The 19,070-nt window shown below is 37.7% G+C and overlaps 4 protein-coding genes across 4 annotated transcripts; 3 read left to right on the forward strand and 1 right to left on the reverse strand.

Moving 5' to 3' along the window:
• Window positions 1-206: 206 nt before the first annotated feature.
• On the forward strand, window positions 207-811 carry LOC110771648 (Cystatin/monellin superfamily protein). The gene has a single exon (XM_021975983.2). It carries the CDS (start codon window positions 230-232, stop codon window positions 698-700), a length of 471 nt encoding a protein of 156 aa, XP_021831675.2. The 5' UTR covers window positions 207-229; the 3' UTR covers window positions 701-811.
• Window positions 812-2,265: 1,454 nt separating this feature from the next.
• LOC110771649 (Mo25 family protein) lies at window positions 2,266-6,822 on the forward strand. The gene is made up of 11 exons (XM_021975984.2): window positions 2,266-2,877; window positions 3,268-3,429; window positions 3,513-3,631; window positions 4,309-4,383; window positions 4,581-4,674; window positions 5,111-5,170; window positions 5,513-5,581; window positions 5,807-5,905; window positions 6,144-6,188; window positions 6,274-6,376; window positions 6,458-6,822. Exons 1-11 carry the CDS (start codon window positions 2,758-2,760, stop codon window positions 6,532-6,534), a joined length of 1,023 nt encoding a protein of 340 aa, XP_021831676.1. The 5' UTR covers window positions 2,266-2,757; the 3' UTR covers window positions 6,535-6,822.
• An 896-nt stretch (window positions 6,823-7,718) lies between these two features.
• On the forward strand, window positions 7,719-10,902 carry VTC4 (Inositol monophosphatase family protein). Its single transcript, XM_021975968.2, has 12 exons — window positions 7,719-7,879; window positions 8,022-8,077; window positions 8,199-8,249; window positions 8,654-8,734; window positions 8,857-8,960; window positions 9,053-9,137; window positions 9,329-9,383; window positions 9,488-9,531; window positions 9,958-10,026; window positions 10,103-10,203; window positions 10,302-10,358; window positions 10,565-10,902. Exons 1-12 carry the CDS (start codon window positions 7,867-7,869, stop codon window positions 10,659-10,661), a joined length of 813 nt encoding a protein of 270 aa, XP_021831660.2. The 5' UTR covers window positions 7,719-7,866; the 3' UTR covers window positions 10,662-10,902.
• A 308-nt stretch (window positions 10,903-11,210) lies between these two features.
• LOC110771637 (Auxin-responsive family protein) lies at window positions 11,211-13,423 on the reverse strand. The gene is made up of 3 exons (XM_021975967.2): window positions 12,554-13,423; window positions 11,898-12,152; window positions 11,211-11,780 (listed from the first exon to the last, which is right to left on the reverse strand). The coding sequence occupies exons 1-3, from the start codon at window positions 13,190-13,192 to the stop codon at window positions 11,487-11,489; spliced, it is 1,188 nt and encodes a 395-aa protein (XP_021831659.2). The 5' UTR covers window positions 13,193-13,423; the 3' UTR covers window positions 11,211-11,486.
• Window positions 13,424-19,070: the final 5,647 nt, after the last annotated feature.

Here is a 19,070-nt window from a genome sequence, read left to right on the forward strand (position 1 = left end):
TTAACAATTTTTCGTAAATATACATAGAAAGGAAGGGCGAAAATAATCCCGAAATGGGCAAATTTGGAGAGTAATATCCTATGCGCGCCCACTGCATAGAGGACAACAGAAGTCAATCTGTAACCTTCCGTATACGCTAATCCTTTACATTCCTGCCCGTTGCACGCTCACTGCCCAACCACACCCATGTATAAATCCACGCCTCCGAATCCAATGCTGCTCGCTCTTTATGAGGATAGTGTTGTTAGACAAGAAAATTCAAGAAATTCAACAAGGAAATAACTCAACGGTCACGATGCGTCCTCACTGCCTCCTCGCACTCGTTGCCCTCGTCCTTCCTCTGGTGGCCGCCGCAGCCACAGGCCACCGGGACGCCTTGGTCGGCGGTTATCAGCCCATAAAGAACATCAGCGACCCTCATGTGAAAGAGATAGCAGAGTTCGCGGTGTCGGAATACAACAAGCAGGCACAAGGCAAGAACAAGTTGGTGTTTCAGAGAGTGATCCGCGGCGAGACCCAGGTGGTGGCCGGCATCAACTTTCGCCTTGTCATTTCGGCCAAGAATGAGTCGTCGGAGGTGTCTAATCCCCCCACCGCCGCAGCGGCCGCCGGAGAGAATTATGTGGCTGTTGTCTGGGAAAAGAGTTGGGAGCATTTTAGGCAATTGATCTCCTTCCGTAAATTGGCAGAGACTAAGTAATTTTCAGGAGATTGATCCTTTCGTGTTTTAATTATTATCGTCTGAAAACATGTACTCTGGAGTCTGGAGTCTATAAATTATAATAAAGAAATTTGAATAGTTGATGTTCAATTTTTGTTCTTTTGTTGGCAATTTTGTTAGTGGTTTTGATGTGAAATTTTACTCTCCATCAGTCTGATCTGATCTCGTGAATGTGTTTGATTAATTTGCTACAAGTTAGAACAGAGAAAATTGCAAGTTTTCTGTTGCTGAGAATGTTTAAAACCTACCATTCGTTCGTAGAGCTATTCACAAGTTTGAACATAGAAAGTTTTTATTTTATTTTTTTGGGTTAAAATACATAGGAGAAAACATAGGTGACTAAGCAAACACGTGAAACACTAGTCCAATTCTCCACGTATGTATGTAATTTAAATCTAATTGAATTTCCGCCTAATGTTATTGTGAAAATCATGAAGTTGAAGATCTTGGGTGTTATGATTTTACCCAATATTAAGTTTACAAAGATAAGAATTTTAAATAAACTAAAAAACTAATTAAATTTTATTATAGATAATTTAAAACTACCTAAAAACAAAACACCTAACAATAGGGCAGACAATTTTGGAATTGTAATAATCACCTCAAAATGGAAAAGTATCTAACCTCCCAAATAACTTACCCAAAAGAACAAATTCATTATAAATTTGATTGCATTCATTCTATATAAAACCTTGAAGCTAGCAACAAGTTCTTTTCCTCAAGACTTGTATTGGTACCACTAAATCGAGTCAAGAAACTTGAAATGATCAAAATGATGCGTGCTCATTCGCCCCTCCTCCTTCCTCTCTTGGTTAAAGCTCGAAAGAAGATCACTAGCGACCTCAAAGTCAAAGATGTAGCAGAGTTTGCGGTCAACGAGTACAACATAATACAAAAGAAGAAGTTGACATTTGAGATTCTGATTCAGGGTGAGATTAAGTTCACTCAAATTAAGATATATTATTCGATTGTCATTACGGCCAAGGATGAGAGTCGGACAATCGCAAACTATGAGGCTATTGTCTTAGAGAATGTAAAACGTTCCTCGAGGATATTACTCTCCTTTCGTAAAGTTAATTAGTAACTATAATTCATAATATTTTTTATAGAGGATGTACGTGAATTTTATGTTGTTAATTATTATCTTCTTTCACAATAGAGAAATTGAGATTTCCCTATAAATAAATAAATAAAGCAGAAAGAGGATATGCATATGGGATAGAAATTGCATCTCAAATGCTAAATACACACATGTATAATGTATTTACCACACCATTATTAAAGAAAGATACATATTTATCTTATTTTTCGACATACACTCAAACGGGATAGAAATTGCGCGAAGATACATGATTCAAGTTCTTAAACCTACTATGACTATGACTATGACTATGACTCGATACGGTTTGAGTTTTGTTTTTCATTTTCCATCAAAATTTTGTTGTCTGTAAGTATACGACAGACATAATCGAAACACTCTTTCAAGGATACGGGCTGGTGATCCATAGAGGCCGGTTAATTGATGAAAGTAGTTGTCTCACTCTCATTATCTCATACAAGGATAAGGACTCGTCTTTGAGAGTTTAGGTACTTGACGTTCCCCGTGCACATGCGCTCGGGTAATCAATCCGCTATCTATCCATCCATCCATCTATAATCTATTCAGATTACAAACTACCAACCGTTGGTGGGATAAGAAGAACACCCAATTAATTACTCATCGGGTGTGAGGGTGAGGCTAATTTGGGTTAGAGGCAAAATTTAGGGAAAATCAGAATTAAGAAACTGCCACAACTAACTAACCCTACGACTCAACGACACACCAACACAAGATAGGAATCTGTGCGTCGTCCAAACAAGGTGGGCAGCGGAGAGCCTCCTCCAGCCTTCTTCTGACGGCACCGAGGCTCTCTCCTCAGCCACCGCAGCAGCAGCATCAAGACCATCATCTACGGGAGCAATCCAAACGGCATCAACAAGAAGAGATAGAGAAACATCATCGTCGCAATAGCAGCAGCAACAACAACAACAACAAGATGAAGGGACTCTTCAAATCCAAGCCCCGAACCCCAGCAGACGTTGTTCGCCAGACCCGCGATCTCCTCATCTATGCCCAGCGCACCCCCGATTCCCGCGAAAGCAAACGCGAGGAGAAGGTTCCTCCCTCAATCAATTCACGTTCCGATTCTATTCTATTAAAATTTTGATCCGATTCTCTATTGTTTTTTATTTTGAAATTTTGAAACAAATCGGGATTGGTGGCGTTTTCCATGAACCAAGCAATTAATTTGGGATCACTTGAGAATGAAAGTTCTGTTTTTCTACCTTTTTTTTTTGGTGGAATCAACCAAATAGAGAAATCATAATCAAGTGCATGACTTTCTTTCAAATTAGTTTAATTTAAATGAAATCAAACTTGTTTGTTCATTGGATTTAATCAAAATTGCACGGCTTTGGATTCTTAAATAGACATAATGCGCGGTTGATTTATTAGAGCAATTTGTGTTGCGCAAGCTGATCTGTGTTGGAATTTCGTTGCTAACCAGATGTCAGAGCTATGTAAAAACATCAGGGAGATGAAGTCCATTCTCTACGGCAATAGTGAGTCCGAGCCTGTCTCAGAAGCTTGTGCTCAATTGACCCAGGAGTTTTTTAAAGAGAACACGCTTCGACTTCTCATTATGTGTCTTCCCAAATTGAACTTGGAGGTAATTATCAATCCCTTCTTCTCGCACCTTCTCTTGTCTTGTCTTCAATCTCATTTGCTCCATTCGGGGTTGACTTTCTGCAGGCTCGAAAAGATGCCACTCAAGTTGTTGCAAATTTGCAAAGACAACAAGTTCAATCCAAGTTGATTGCATCTGATTATTTGGAAGCAAACATAGATTTGATGGATATTTTAATCCAAGGGTAAGCGACTATTCACAAGGACTTGGGATACTCCGTGTCGGTGCTTTTATATTGCAATGTTTCTCTTTGGTCCTTACAGTCCATGCATTGATTTGCATATGTTTACTTTGAAAAGTTATCTTTTAATTGACACTGATTTTCAATGGTGTTCTATATGTGTCTAAATATTTCAATCACGGAAACCTATGAACTCCCCAAATTTGAGATACATTGAAATACTTGTTACTAATGACCTGCTGTGAAATTCTGTAGAAGATCTGTAGTATCTTCTTCTTGTGTAATGATTACATGTAGAAGTTCCTTTGCTTGGGCCAGTAAGTGGTTGTCAAAAGATGTTTTCACAAACATGCTGAGTTAGGTTTTCAGGCTTCTTTGGGATTCATTGGACTTTGGAAACAAAAAGAGAGGACAATGTTGTTGACGCTTGGGGTGTCTCAGTTACATCTTTACAATTTTTTTATTTTTTTTGCAGCTCATTAGATTGAAAACATTCCAATTATTAGTCTGTTCTTTGCAAATCACTCTTCACCTTAAAATAACGGTCCCAAGCTCTTTTCTTTTTTCAAATTCTTTTTTATTTTACGTAAAAGCGGGGCAGTTGCATGTTTCAAAAAGTATCTCATCTTAATTCACTTTATAATCTTTTGCTTCTCATTATTGCATTCCACATCTTTTAGGTATGGAAACACAGACATGGCTCTACATTATGGTGCAATGCTGAGGGAGTGCATACGCCACCAAACCGTTGCAAGGTGAGCAAAATGAACCTCATCCATTGGTCAACTACAGATTTGACTGTATTGCTGCTCGAGATATTATTAAGAAGTGGGAAATGGAATGTTTGGATCATTTAGTAGCTTAAACTCATAGCTTTCTTCCACCTGAGGTGTATCTTATTTATCTTTTATCTTACGTAATTGCCTTTCGAACATTTCTGTTTTGATTGCAGATATGTTTTGGAATCAGAACACATGAAGAAGTTCTTTGATTATATACAGCTCCCCAATTTTGATATTGCTGCAGATGCTGCTGCAACTTTTAAGGTGAGTTAGTTTGGCCGAACCATTCATATGTTTATTTTTGTAACAATATTTACACTCTCCGATTCAGACAATAAAGAATCTTTACACTTTTAGAAGTTACTGCACGGTTTTGCAGCCCTTGGGATAAGCTGAACACTCAAAATGCTGCTTGCTTTGTCCTTCATGCATGTGGGAAATGTTTGATATGTTCTGCTTCCCTGTTTAATAGTAGATAATCCAATATTGCAATTATTGATCCACAATGTTCTTATCCGAAATTTTACAGGGAGTCTGATATAGCTGTACTGTGGATTGCTCATATAAAATATAAGAACAATTTATTTTTTGTATTTTAAATCATTGAGGGTACATTTTACCACCACTTCTTCGACTCATGTACTTGTCTGGTTGCAGTTGCACTAGAATCATTCTGAAGTTCTGTAACATCTCCTTGCAGGAACTCCTGACGAGGCATAAATCTACTGTAGCAGAATTTCTTTCCAAGAACTATGACTGGGTAAGGGGTTTTTTCATTTTCTTTTGATATACAGATGATGTGTGTATTCATTTATGTCCATCCATTTACACACAACATATGCATGTGGACAATAAGAAACATGTATCGGCATTTGATTGAATAATTACATTAGAATTACTTCAAGGGAAAGGAAAATAAGAACTTGGAAAGAGCATATAAATGTCACAATGGCTTATTTCGTTTTCTTTGTTGTGTTTCGGTAATTTTGTTTTGTTACTCATATGTATTCTGACATTTTTTGTTTCTGGACTTGCTGTTGTTGCTGCCTTTGTTATATTATCACGGTTTCTCATTAACTGGAACTTGATAATTTTATGCCAGTTTTTTGCGGAGTACAACTCAAAGCTTCTAGAATCCTCCAATTACATTACCAGACGGCAAGCTGTCAAGGTATGATAAATATTCGACCTTAAATAGCCATCTCTTAAGTCGCATGACGCCTTAACCTCGGAGTGCCTATCTCCTTTGGAACTTTAACTTTCTAGTTGAAGTACCTTGTGTTCTCTTTAGTTTTATCATGTTCTTGAGATAGGCTGCGTAGTTGGTTTTTTGTGGAGACTATTTTAACTCGTGTGACTATGGTGTTTGCTGAAGAAGATTCTTTATGCCTTGCAGTTGTTAGGAGATATTTTGTTGGATCGGTCAAACTCAGCTGTGATGACCCGATATGTGAGCTCAAGGGACAACTTGAGGATCCTTATGAATCTTCTCAGAGTATGATATATTCTCCTACCCTGTTTACTACTAATTGCCATGAACCCCCCGCCCCACCTTCTCCTTGTAGGCCAATTTTTTATTTATTAATGTTGGTTTAGGATGCATTTAATTTCATATTCAGAAATTTTCAATATATGTAAGCCATGTGGAGTTTGTGATGATGGGACAAACAAAGTTTTAATATATTACCGAACCAAAATGTGCTAAGTTGTGGGTTTTACTACTGCATTTGCAGGAGTCAAGCAAGAGCATCCAGATTGAAGCATTTCATGTTTTCAAGGTTTGGTTCATCCATTGTGATTTATTAACTTTCAGGGGGAGTGGTACCCTTGATTCTTGTTATTGACATGTTTTTCTGTTCACAGCTATTTGCTGCTAATCAAAATAAACCTGCCGACATCGTGAGCATACTTGTCGCAAATAGAAGCAAGCTTCTACGGCTGTTTGCTGATTTTAAGATTGATAAAGGTATATAGTTAATTCAATTTGCAGTTTGCTACTGTTGGTTTGGGACTGGCTTTACAAGTTTGCGAAAATGGTTTGTTGCAGAGGATGAACAATTTGAGGCAGACAAAGCTCAAGTAGTGAGAGAAATTGCTGCCTTGGAACCTAAAGACCACTCATGAATGTAACATTGTCTTGTATGTGGAATCTGGCTGGAGTTTCTGGTTCTTTTTATTGTGAATCTTAAGAGTTGTCATAGTTGTTGGCGTTGGTGTATGATGACGCTGTCAAACATTCGAAGGAGCCTTTTCTTCTGTTCCATCTCCATGTGTAGTAGTTTCTTCTAATTATCTCGATGATACTTTTGTAAAAGGTAGATAAATAAATTGATCAAATGTTTAATGCTGTAGGTGATGCCGATGATTGAATGGTTAACCACGCTGTCTTGTAATGTATTTGAATTCATGCAATGCTCCCCACTCCCACTAGCGTCGTATTGTTTAAATTAACACCTATATGCAGGATAAAGGTGCTCGAATTAGGAAGTTTTCGTAAAATATAATTCAGATTTGGATTTGGAGAGCTTTCAAGGTTTACAAACCCACAGTGAATGTAGTACAATCCAGATTTAAGTCACCAAAATATAAAGCTAAATTCTTGATTGCTTTTGCCCACCAAGAAATATAATTAAACGTCAAGCCATGAAAATCTTGCCAACACGAACTATTCCATCAAGTTATAATTATGGATCTAACTTACATAAAATCAAACCTCTTATTTGGAACCATATATGTGACAACCCACAGTGGACATAGAATAATATCTTCAAATCCGAAGGCAACTGAAGATAAGCTCTTTTATTCTTAAACAAAATCAATCAAACATCGAAAAGCAGATGCGCACTGGCCAATTGGTGAAGACAATGAGCATATTCCGTGTGACAATTCTTTAAATCATGGGGTAGTGGCACTTGTTCCAAATTTCCTATACTGCCCATACAGAGTTATGTGACAGAGACCGTATAAATGACAAGCAACAACGAATAACGTACACAGCATATTATTGGCATATTCCATGCACCTTCCCATCTATGATTAGACGATTATGACCTTCACCATTAAATTTACCCCATACATTATTATCTTTTCACTGGGTAATTATTTACCAATTTAATTTAGAGGCCTACACTGTTTTTGGATTCAGGGAAATACCAAGAAGAAGCCAGAAGTTGGAGACTACAGGCATTTTCATGGAAATTTCACAGGCGTACGCGTAAGGAATATGTTAAAGGGTGTATCAGTAAATAAAAGCAACCACAGGGGCATATACTCTATTCCATAAATGAATGGCCTATATATATTTATTTATTTATTTATCAGTCTCAGTCCCTTTGATAGCTTCATGTGATACGTGAAAAGCTCGCGAACAGAGCACGAACACATCGTCATCACATCTCCCCTCAAAATCTCCTCTTATTATTAACACCGCATTTCCTTCTCTCATCACACAGAAAAATGGCTGAAAACGGTAGGACCCCATCCATCTCTTTCTTCTCTTTTTAAACTTTTTTTAAAAATTTTATATAGAAGAATTCATGTGCTTCAATAGCCGTTGTTGTTTATATCTAAAAACTAATCGCATTTTGTTCTGCAAATTCTCTGAAGTGTAGATTCGCTTGCTCAGCTTCTCGCCTCTGCAGTTGACGCCGCCAAGAAAGCTGGCGAGGTCAGTCCCCACAGCCCCTCCCAAAGCTCTACTCTTTTCAGCTAATTTTATTTTATCTCATTTTTCACTTTGCATTTGTCGAACCAAAGTCTTGTATCTGTATGTATACGATTAATTGCAGATAATTCGAAAAGGGTTCTACGAGACCAAACATGTGGAGCATAAAGGCCAGGTCTTTTAACTTCTTTTCCCTTCTTTTAATTATTTAATCAAATGGGTGTTTGGTCAATTTCCATTTATCTGTGAATTGCTGATTCAGTAATTGTATAACTTGTTAAAGTGAATGATTTGTAAAATTGAATTATTTGTAAACCATCGATGACATATATGTGAATGATTTTTGAATAAGTTGTCGTCCATCATCCTCTTGGCAGCCAAATGCTGCATTGAACTAAAAATATGTCTTTCTTAAATGATAAATTTGATCATGAAAGTTAAGTACAATTAAAGGGAGAAACTTATCTTAGGTGTTTGAGTGAGATGGCTCAGTATTATGTGACAAGATATTGCGAACTGAAATTTTAAAATTAAACAACTATTTTTCTGTTCATCCTCCATTTTTGTTGTCAAGTACAGGTGGATTTGGTCACAGAAACTGATAAGGCATGTGAAGATCTCATATTTAATCATCTCAAGAACCTTTACCCCACACACAAGGTTAACTCTTCATCCCCATGTAGCAACAAAGTTTCTCGTTGGTGCCTAAAATAGCATTGTATCTCCCAAGACTAGTTCTGTTCTCTCCGTTTCTGAATTTTTTTAGTCGATGTTAATTTTAGTTCATTGGGGAAGAAACTACTGCTGCTTGTGGTGTAACAGAGCTGACTGACGACCCCACATGGATAGTTGATCCCCTGGATGGAACCACTAACTTTGTGCATGGGTAAAAATCACTTCTTGTGTTTTAGATGATTGTTTCTTGTCTCTATGCTGATTGATTCTCATTGCTGTTTATGTGAACATTATTGATTGTAGGTTCCCCTTTGTCTGTGTCTCAATTGGTCTTACAATTGGAAAGATTCCAACAGTTGGTGTTGTTTACAATCCAATAATCGATGAGGTTAGGACTCTTATCCTCACTAATGTCAAGCTCAAGTGATTAATCATGACTTTTATTCTATTAGAGTATGGAATTATGATGGTCCGAATTATAAATATTATAGTGAAACTTTTGGGTTGAAATATGAAAATTTGCTTTTTAAGTACTACTAGCTGAGGAAAGTGTATTAACTTTGAGTTCATCATATGTAGCTTTTTACTGGTGTACGTGGAGGAGGTGCATTTCTGAATGGAAAGCCTATAAAAGGTGACTATGCCATTCCTAATCATCAAGTTTATTGTTTCTTAATGATTACAGAATTACCTGTTTAATCTCTTAGAGCTGCATGCTTATGTTTTGAATTACTGCAGTATCATCTCAGACCGAACTTGTGAAGTCTCTTCTTGCAACTGAGGTATAGATTTGACTGATTGATGGATGGTGGTATATTATTGCTTTACATAAATGGCTGATTCGTTGTCCCATGCAAATTAAAGCACACATCAAAAATTTCACTTAAACAATGAGACTAGAAATCAGTAATGATAGGATGTCCTAGGATCAGGATGCAGTTCCATTAACCATGTATATTGTGTCAAATGCTCTGAAGTGTCATCGAGGGTGAAATTTAGGCATAGATTGACAATTCATTACATGTTCTTCAATATGCCCCTGCATATTAGCACCTGAATTTGTTATAAATAAAAAAACAGATAAGTTGAAGTTCATTATATTAATTCTTTGATTTTATTCTTAAATATCGTAATTTAATGAAGAGTTACAACGTGATAACTGTTGTCTTTTCATCCTAAAAACCTGATTTGTTTCACTGGAAGAGCAGGCTGGGATACAACGTGATAACTTAACTGTGGATGCTACTACAAACAGACTAAATAGCTTACTTTTTAAGGTAAAACCAGAACTTTCCGATGGTGATCTTCAGTTGTGTTGGCATCCCAATATTAAACAGTTTCTGTTTTGGGCAGGTGAGATCTCTTCGCATGAGTGGCTCCTGTGCACTGAACCTCTGTGGAATTGCATGTGGGAGGCTTGATCTATTTTATGAACTCGGCTTTGGGGGTCCTTGGTATGGTTTTCTATTATGCCAGTTAATTGTTTCTATTATGCCAGTTAATTGTTGTAGTGGCCGGAAAATGATTGACATTTGTTTTTCCTTTGCCTCAGGGATGTGGCAGGTGGTGCTGTGATTGTTACAGAAGCTGGAGGATCTGTGTATGATCCGTAAGTAACTTCATCCTCAGCTTTTGATCATTTACAAATTAATTTGAATTGGAAATATAAGTAGTTTTCGTTGAAGTGTGCACTGCCGGCAATTGCAGGTCAATAACATCTATCTTTTTGTTGACAAACTTAGAACATGCATGTGACATTTTATCATCTATAAGATTTTACTTATGTCAAAAATTGGTTGTAATTTTTTACATCAGATCCGGTAAGGAGTTTGACATCACATCTCAAAGAGTAGCAGCATCAAACCCTCTGCTTAAGGATGCATTTATTGGGGCTTTGCTGGAATCGGAATGAGACAGCCTCTGTCACTATATCAAATCTTTCAAGCTGAACATTTTTCCATGAAGCACGATCCTCATTTGATTATATGGATGTAAGTACTCTTTGCGAAGAGAACATTGAAATTGTATCTAGTGCATAGGCAATGCCAAATTAGTTGTCGAACCAATTTAGAAGACATGTCTTCGGTAATCTTGCTCGAAGCTACTATGTGTGTATCCTAGTTCATAATGATGCATGGCTGAGAGATTCTTCATGAATGACTTGCAAAATAGTCTATCTGAAAATTTTAAAGTGCTTGAAATATTCTATTTGAAACTGCTTGAGACATTCTCTTTGGGACGCCCAAAACTTGTTAAGCAGTTGAAATATGTGAGCCCTTCTGCGTTGATCCGCACCCAAAAAGCAGTTTTTTAAGGTTATTCGTGTGCAAAGCTTTTATTTATTATCTCTTTAATAAAGCGTGGTTATTAGTGTGACAAAATGCAAACTAATTGAAGTCACAATTGAGAATGCATCAGAAGACATCAGAAAGTTGAAATAAAACAAATTTAAGCAAGGAAATGAGATGGAAAAATAAATATAGCAGTAAAAAATATAGGTCTAAATGAGAAAGTAACAATATATCAAATCTCTCAGGTAGCATGTCTAATTTACCAAAGAATTATCTCTAATCCTGAAATCCCTCAATACATAGTGTACACACTCATGCCATAAAATATACAAAAGGGTGCAAGAACACGTATGCAGAAGGAAGATGGAGGAGGAAGAAACTCAAAAGAACCATTTCCTCCCGCTGACAAACTATTCCGTACGCTCTGCATTTCCTTCCTCTGACCTCTAAGCACCGTAGCCGTTGACACCATTGGCTGTGCTCGGTGCCTTTTCTGACCTCTTCCTCTTCAGTACAACATACCATGTATAAGCTTCCAACAATGCAGCTTGGACACCCAAGGCAATGATCAAGCCGATGTATGCATTCTTCCACTTCTTATCGGGTTGCAAGATGTCAAATCCTTCGAATATGTTGACGATGCTGAGGATGATAACAGCGTACCCAGTTGCTTGGTGGTAGATGTTCCAGTAGAATCTGAATTTGTGGTCCTTGTTAGGTCTCAGAAGCAAAGCAAACACCTACATCCAAATTCAGAGCTTCCATTTAGATGCCAGGACAAATAACCAAGACAACACAAAATTGTAATCGAAATATTATCCATGTGTCGAAATAGGGTGAGAAGAATGTCGAAATACCTGAAGTGTTCCAAGGCAGAAGAGGGTGATCCCAATGTTTCTGTGTGTGTTGTACTGGATGCCTCGAGAATCGCTACCAAGTTTAAGACCGGTGGCCCAGCCAGCAACACCAACAACGTAGGCTGCGGTTTGGCAAGTAGCGTGAAGGTAAAACCATGCAGGGTCTGCGGATTTGAAGACCTTCAAGTACCTTGCTACCATTGCTCCAAAAGGCATCAACACACCCCAACTCACTGCATTTAGAATTCCATGGATCTGCAATTCGTTTCAAAATCACAAAAACAAGTTAGGGGATTGACTAAAAGGCCTTCGAGAAAAATAAAGTCTAGACCTTTTTTGTGGCTGCCAACAAGAGAGAACTCAAAGAAACCTTAAAACAAGAAAACAGATCCTCAATCCTACAATTTTCAAAGATTAATTTATAAAGATTTTTCAAAATACAATAACATACTCCCTTATAAATATCAGAGGCTTTAACAACTAAGATTTCTTTATTTTAACAAGAAAAACAACTACTTAGGGACCAAAGAACAGAGTCAAAACAGAGCAAACCCACCAAAGAAAACCAAATTAAAAACACTAGTTATGAATTAACAGGAAAAATACTCTAGGACATGTAGTTTAAGGATGAACATTAAAGAGACAGAATTACTTACGTTTTTCTTTCTAATTCTAGAGCCGCCTCCACCGCTCGATGTTGTCTGCCCAGAAAGCAAATCCAAAGTCCCCTTGGCATTAATGTTGGGTGCAACGGTGACATGAGCTGAGGGCGAGTCACTGGAAACCGGACCCTCCTGCCAAACCTGTAGTATGGTGGTTGAATTGGTGGGAAGAGCCCAAGTAGCAAAGATGATCATCTCATCACTGTTCAAATACTCGGCTGACAAATCCGAAACCTCGTAGGTCAGATTGCCCTCCACCAAACTGGTCGAGTAGCTCGAACCGATAGGCGACTTGTAGACCTTGGTGGTTCCACTGGATTGCTGAAAAGCAACCAGAGACTGAGCACCAAGCATGGCTGCCGATGCACTGTTTATGTTTGGGTTGATGGCCCACGCGACCCATTTTGAGGCTGTGACCCCTTTGTGTCTGTACGCCATTTGAAGCTTCCACGTTGATTGGTCAAAGTTCCAATGGAGGAAAGAGTTGAGGTGGGGAAGGTCGCTGCAGGAGGCGAAGATCTTGTTTTTTGTAAATGTGTAGCTTCTACAAGCACTGGTTTGGGCATGGGATGATGGCAGAGACAGAGAGAGCAAAACAGAGAAGGCCATGGCAAGTCTCAACATGCCGGCCATGGTGTGTTGCAATGAAATTGAAAATCTGAAATGGGGTTTTGTTATTGTTTTGATGAAGGGGTTTGGTGTATTTTAAAGAGAGAAGAAGTGAGCTGTTTTGGTTTGTGAGTTTTCTAAAACAAGCGTTTTAGGAAGGAGGAAAGCGTTGTGATTGGAAGTTGCGGGTTTGAAGAGGGTGTTATTATAAGAGTTGGTGGTGTTAGGTTGTTGGCTAGTCTGTTGAGGAAGCTTCCATTGCTGCCATATTTTCTCTCACAAAAGTGGTTTGAACTTTCTCTTGTTTCTGTTTGAAAAATATATTCTATGCGGTTTGGTTTGGAGAACCACCTTCCCTTTTCACACCTGCCTTTGCCAACTTGGTCTTCAATTCATACAACGTTTCAACAACAGGGACATGTGGATTTTCGTGGTGATTTCGATTAAGGAATCACAGAGAGATAAGAATGTACATGGTTGGTCGGCTGAGTCCAAAGTCTTGTTCACCGTGCCACACGTCTCATAGAATTGGAAGAGTTTGTAGTTTCTTTTCTTTCCTTGTATTTACAAAGAAAAACCCTAATAGATGTTAATTAAGACGAAACACTCGTAAAAAAGTCTGAATGATGACATATAAGAGAAGCGTTCAAATCTCCAAATTACAATAGAAGTAAAATTATGACTAATATGAAGTGCAATCCAATATAGTCTTGACAAATCAGTATTCAAAGTTGAAAATATGTTTCTTTAAGGAGTAGTTTACTTTAGATATGGCCCCTAGGCTTAGCGTACTAAAAGATAAAAAAAACTTATACTGACACAGTCAAAGCCACTAAAGGCAGTACGTACGTTTCGAAATGGAATGGGTGAAAAAACAAAGTCAATTGACACATTCTACATTTGTACTACGCGTACTGGAACAGGGGATACTGGGTCTGGGATAGGTTGAGATTAGGTTTGTGGTTGAACAGAGCAGGTGAGAGAGATAACATTGACTTGATTCCTTGAAGCCTGGCTGGTCAAACCAAACCCAAACGGCCTCGTATAAGCTTTGACACAATGTCACGTGAGGGACCCACAGGCCCCGTGGAAGACACCCACAGGCCTTCTTTTAATTTACCAGCTGCCCAAGAGCCGTTCCCACGGTTCGTTTGTCTTCATGCATTCCCGCGGTACCTCGGTCCACGTGCTCCCCAAAACACGGTGATATTCCCATAAGGGTGACATTTTTTTTATTTTTTTTAATTGGGAAATCCATATGGAAATGGGAAAAATTATTATATATTATTGTAATACGGCTATGTGTGTGTGAAAGAATCTCACAGAGTTTTGTTTGGTTTGCAGAGCGGCATCTTGTCTTGTCTCCCTTTGTATAAATGTGAATGCATGTCTTTGTAAATTAAATTGTACAGCTGAGCTGAGTTAGCCAACTTACTTAACTAATAATTTTAAAAAAAATCAGTTGCATTGCATTGCATGAAGCATTGTTGATGTCAATTAGTTTTTACTATTATTATATATTTATGTACAGAATATATGTCCATTAATTTATATGACGTATATATATACATAAGGCTGACGTCTTTGTTTATATGTGAGAAGAACAGGTCTAGTCAACCCAGTCAATAATAGAATTGTTTTCGTCTAGATTCCAGGAATAGAGTAGAGTAGGAGGCCATTCAAATGGTGTGGTTTAGGGTTCAACTCAACTTAAACACCTCTCTCCTTCCTTTCCTTTCCTTTCCATTCCCTTCCTTATAAGCAAGCAAGCAAGCAAGCGAGCAAGCACAATCATTAAGGAAGGATTCTACTGTACGGATATATTGAATTTATAAAAATAAAAATAAAAATAGAGAACTGGAATTCTTTCCAACAAAAAAGAAAAGATCAACTGTCAACGCAAATGCTGTAGGTCTAAAATGTACGGAGATAATGAATTCAACATGAAGCCTTCTTTACTAAAGTCTGATCTGAACATGAAGGATTCATTCAAGATTGTGATTTAATATTTTATATAGAGCCTAGAGGACTCAATGTATATAAGTTTTTGTCCATTCATTGATCGATCCATTGATGCCGATGTATACCATTCATTATATATAGGATTAATGCGATGCCCTTTCCGCCTCCAAAGTAGAGCAAAATCCACCTATCTACCTACCTGCCTACGTACGTACTGGCCAAAAAAGATATCTCAATTTGAAGCTTTACCCATTCTTGGAATTATAAATAAGAGTTGGAAAAGGAAACACAAGGGAAGGGAGGGGGTGTGGTAACTTGTAAATATGGTGTATATATCAATGACAATGATGCATGCATGTCTCTCAATCTTTCTTTCGTGGAGTTGGTGAGATTATGACTAGCTAATCGTATAGCTAAGCTGAACTTAACAACTCCTTTCTAATCAACGAAAAAGACAATAAGCAAGAAGCCAATTACATTGACCTACAAATTTAAAGTGCATCATGGAATGGAATTCTGTACAAGGATTACTCTTCTTATTATTACGTAAGTCTTCAATTCAACAACCTCTTAATCTTGTTGTTCACATTGTTTATCACTCACTCACGCTCCCAAAGGATGTCATTGCCAAAGCCATCTCGTCAAGTAAGTTAAAGACTTTTTATTACCATTACTTGTAATCTTAATTAATTATAGTCTTTACTTGGTCAAGGTCTGCCTTATAACTTATAAGTTACGTCAAGGCTCATTCTGGGTTTGCCCAAACCTCATTCCAGCTTGGGCTTTATCATTTGGCTCACAATGGGCCGGCCAAATTGAATTCGACACAATCATGAAGTATACATGTCGACACAGCCCACAGATAGGCCCCAGCTCAAGCTCACACAACTCAGATCTAAATATGAACCCAAAGGTGCATGATCATCATTAGACAAGGTGGGCCTAGAGTGGACCTTTGCCAGCAGTGGAAAATCATTACGGCTTCTGCCAAAAGTTAACTTTTTTATTTGCCAAAGATATCTATTAAACGCCAACATGATCTAATCTAGTGGAAAAAGAATCTTGACTTGTAGACCAATGGTCTCAGGTTCGAACCCCCCCTATGATCTCAGTTTTGAAAAAAGAAGGAAATAAAATAAAATATAAGTAGAAGAATATATAGGATGTGCATTTTTTACACTTTTGTGAACTCTCTCATAAGTCTTAATCTAATTCTATCAATCAAAAGTGTGACAATACGAAGATGGAATTCGATTTAGGCCACTTGTTCTATTATAACAAAAGATAACTTCAGCAGAATGTTCTATAGTGAGGGTATCATATAATAGATGCGGACCTTCTACATAATTTTGCCACTTTAGCATCGTTTGTGTGTATATAGCGTGTTGCGCATGCGCATGGGCATGCTATGCCAAAAAGTTAGGCAACAAGAGAAACCAAGCAAGCAGGGGAGGGGGTCTTAGATTCTGAGAAGTTTGCGGTGTTGTTCACCACCCATTACTCTTGATCTTGATATTTGAAGGCTTGAAGCTATTTTAATCTTTTAAGGTATGTAGCTGGGCCACTGTTTGATATATCTGCAATGCCACCGATGGGCCATAGCTTGTGATCCTCTATATCTTCATTATTCCACGTAAAACCATGATATCCACATCTTTGAAAAATTAGTAAGGCTTCATTTGGTCATAGTCTTGGTCACCCACTGCACTGCACCCATATTAGCTAGCTAGGGCCTAGACCACTATGCATGGAACACATCAAACGTACCCACTTTATAATAAGTATCCCATTCCCAGAGTTTGCTTCAAGTTTCAGGTTTGCCATTTTGATGAAATAGCATCCATGCATCATGCACGCAACACGAAATCACTAAATCCTCCTAACTTTCCCATGGATGAAATCGAATGGGCACTTGCTGTTCTCGAATAGCATTTAACTGATCAAACTAAAGCCTGAAAGCGCCCCGCTTGGCTAGCTGTTGAATGAATGGCAACAACAAGGATATATAACCAGAAACATTATTTTGAACCGTTGACTGTCCTAATTTTGAGGTCTCTATAACACAATTTTGAGGTCTACCACACAGTACCTTCCTGTTGTTGAAGTAATTTTCAGTAGCTGTCTGCAGCAGGCTGAGCATGGTTGGGCCGGGCACATCAATTCCATCAGTGTTCTTGGCTTTGGGTAGTCGAGTCGAATGATAAATGAGGGTAGAAAAGCGTACACTGACTCTAGTCTCTCTCTCTCTCTCTACAATTACAGTCTTGTAGATACACACATAGATTCAGGTGATCTGAAGAGATCTCAAAGAAGATTTGAAGCTAGAAAGCAAAGAAGACTCATGGGCCATGCATGTCAATAAAAGATTACAAAATATTTACTTTTGAAGATGCCACGTGCTGTCAAAAAAGTGAATTGCATCAAACGCAGAATTCAAACTTCTTCAGACTTTTCATCAATCTGTAACATCAAACACAGTTAAGCTTTCAATTCTTTAATTTTCAAATGTCTATCTTTCAACATAATCAAACACAGTTGGGTTGGGTTGGGTTGGATTGGGTTTGGGTGGATATCATTTACTATAGAAATAGATTTATTTATTTATTTATTTTCAATCAATATCCTCATATTATATGTCAGCCAAAAGACCAAAAGGCCAAAGAGGAAAAGAAGAGAAAAAAACTAAATTTTTTTGCTTTCAAATTTGGTGTGCTGAGCCTGAGATGAGATGGATGATATAGATATGTAATAGGTAATAGGTAGCTCACACCGACTTGATATGAATAGTTTTCATAGTCTCATAGATAGAAATTAGAATGGATATGTGGTGTAAAATAGTGATCGGGACGCCCACAAGTCACAGATTCACACTCACACTCGCAACACAGACAAACACAAATCCTTTCTTTCGCATGCAGAGTAGACAGACTCTTGTCAATCTGCCAGATGATCCCTCCATAAGTTTCCAGCTATAGATAATACAGAGACCCTTCCCCTTTTCATATTTACCATAAAAAATAATAATAATAAGTTTTTTAGCCTAAAACGCTTTCGAAATATTAATTGGGACCAGTTCTTGTGAGCATGAGGAGGTTATACCTCTGGCTTTTCTGACCACACAAATTGCACCAACAAGTTTCGAAATGATTGCACGGCCCCCCATGTTCTGTGGTAATAATTTTTTGTGCAAAAACCATGCTTTGCACACTAAAAAAGTGTTTACTTCCTTAATCAGCCTGCTGGTTGCAACTCATGAGCTGGTGGTGGCGGGCGAATGCCAAATTGCCAAATTGCCAATGCAAAAGTATGGTGGTGACCACAAACATTAAAGCTCACTTGCGAAAAGCGCACCATTTGTTGTAAGTCTGCGCAGCCATCATTAGCCTCCTATATATCTTAAACACATTAAGTAATTATATTATTGTATAATTTATATTTTAATCACGATTATAAAATAAAAGAAGATTTTACTGCAAGCTCGTCATCATTCCAAAGATTTTAGTCAAATACGCGTTATAATAGAGTGCGTGTGACTGTGTGAGTTCAACTAATTAAAAAGAATCATGAAAACTTTTACTTGATAACCTCGGATAAGCAAAATATTAATATTCTTTATGTGAAAAATCGACAATTAAATATTATTGCAAAGGCCAAGGTATGCCACGATTGACCTCGACTAAAATGAATAAACAAAAACAGTAAAGGAGATTAATTAAACATGTGGTAACGTGGCAAGATATTGTTGATCCACGTCAATAATTTTTCCATAAATAATGTCTGAAATTTATTTTCAACAAAGACAAACACCATCTTTTTCCAAGTTTGGAAGCTGCAGTTAGGGTGCTAAACAACTCATCGTGTTGCACTAATAACAATTGAACTAATAATAATCAAATATTAATGAAAGAAAAAGTATTCTTGTATGACTACGTAAGTTATG

Source organism: Prunus avium, chromosome 4, assembly GCF_965620075.1.
Source record: "Prunus avium chromosome 4, drPruAviu1.hap1.1, whole genome shotgun sequence".
In the NCBI taxonomy this organism is placed as follows: Eukaryota; Viridiplantae; Streptophyta; class Magnoliopsida; order Rosales; family Rosaceae; genus Prunus; species Prunus avium.

Bases quoted from the DNA above. Each gene is read 5' to 3' on its own strand.
- LOC110771637 (XM_021975967.2), bottom strand. From the start codon at position 13,192: ATGGCCGGCATGTTGAGACTTGCCATGGCCTTCTCTGTTTTGCTCTCT. The intron at 12,153-12,553 runs GTAAGTAATTCT...AACGAATTGCAG, and splicing joins CTAGAATTAGAAAGAAAAAC to ATCCATGGAATTCTAAATGC. The intron at 11,781-11,897 runs GTATTTCGACAT...ATTTGGATGTAG, and splicing joins TCTGCCTTGGAACACTTCAG to GTGTTTGCTTTGCTTCTGAG.
- VTC4 (XM_021975968.2), top strand. The intron at 8,078-8,198 runs GTCAGTCCCCAC...GATTAATTGCAG, and splicing joins CCGCCAAGAAAGCTGGCGAG to ATAATTCGAAAAGGGTTCTA. The intron at 8,961-9,052 runs GTAAAAATCACT...TATTGATTGTAG, and splicing joins ACCACTAACTTTGTGCATGG to GTTCCCCTTTGTCTGTGTCT.
- LOC110771648 (XM_021975983.2), top strand. From the start codon at position 230: ATGAGGATAGTGTTGTTAGACAAGAAAATTCAAGAAATTCAACAAGGA.
- LOC110771649 (XM_021975984.2), top strand. From the start codon at position 2,758: ATGAAGGGACTCTTCAAATCCAAGCCCCGAACCCCAGCAGACGTTGTT. The intron at 2,878-3,267 runs GTTCCTCCCTCA...GTTGCTAACCAG, and splicing joins AAAGCAAACGCGAGGAGAAG to ATGTCAGAGCTATGTAAAAA. The intron at 4,384-4,580 runs GTGAGCAAAATG...TTTTGATTGCAG, and splicing joins CGCCACCAAACCGTTGCAAG to ATATGTTTTGGAATCAGAAC.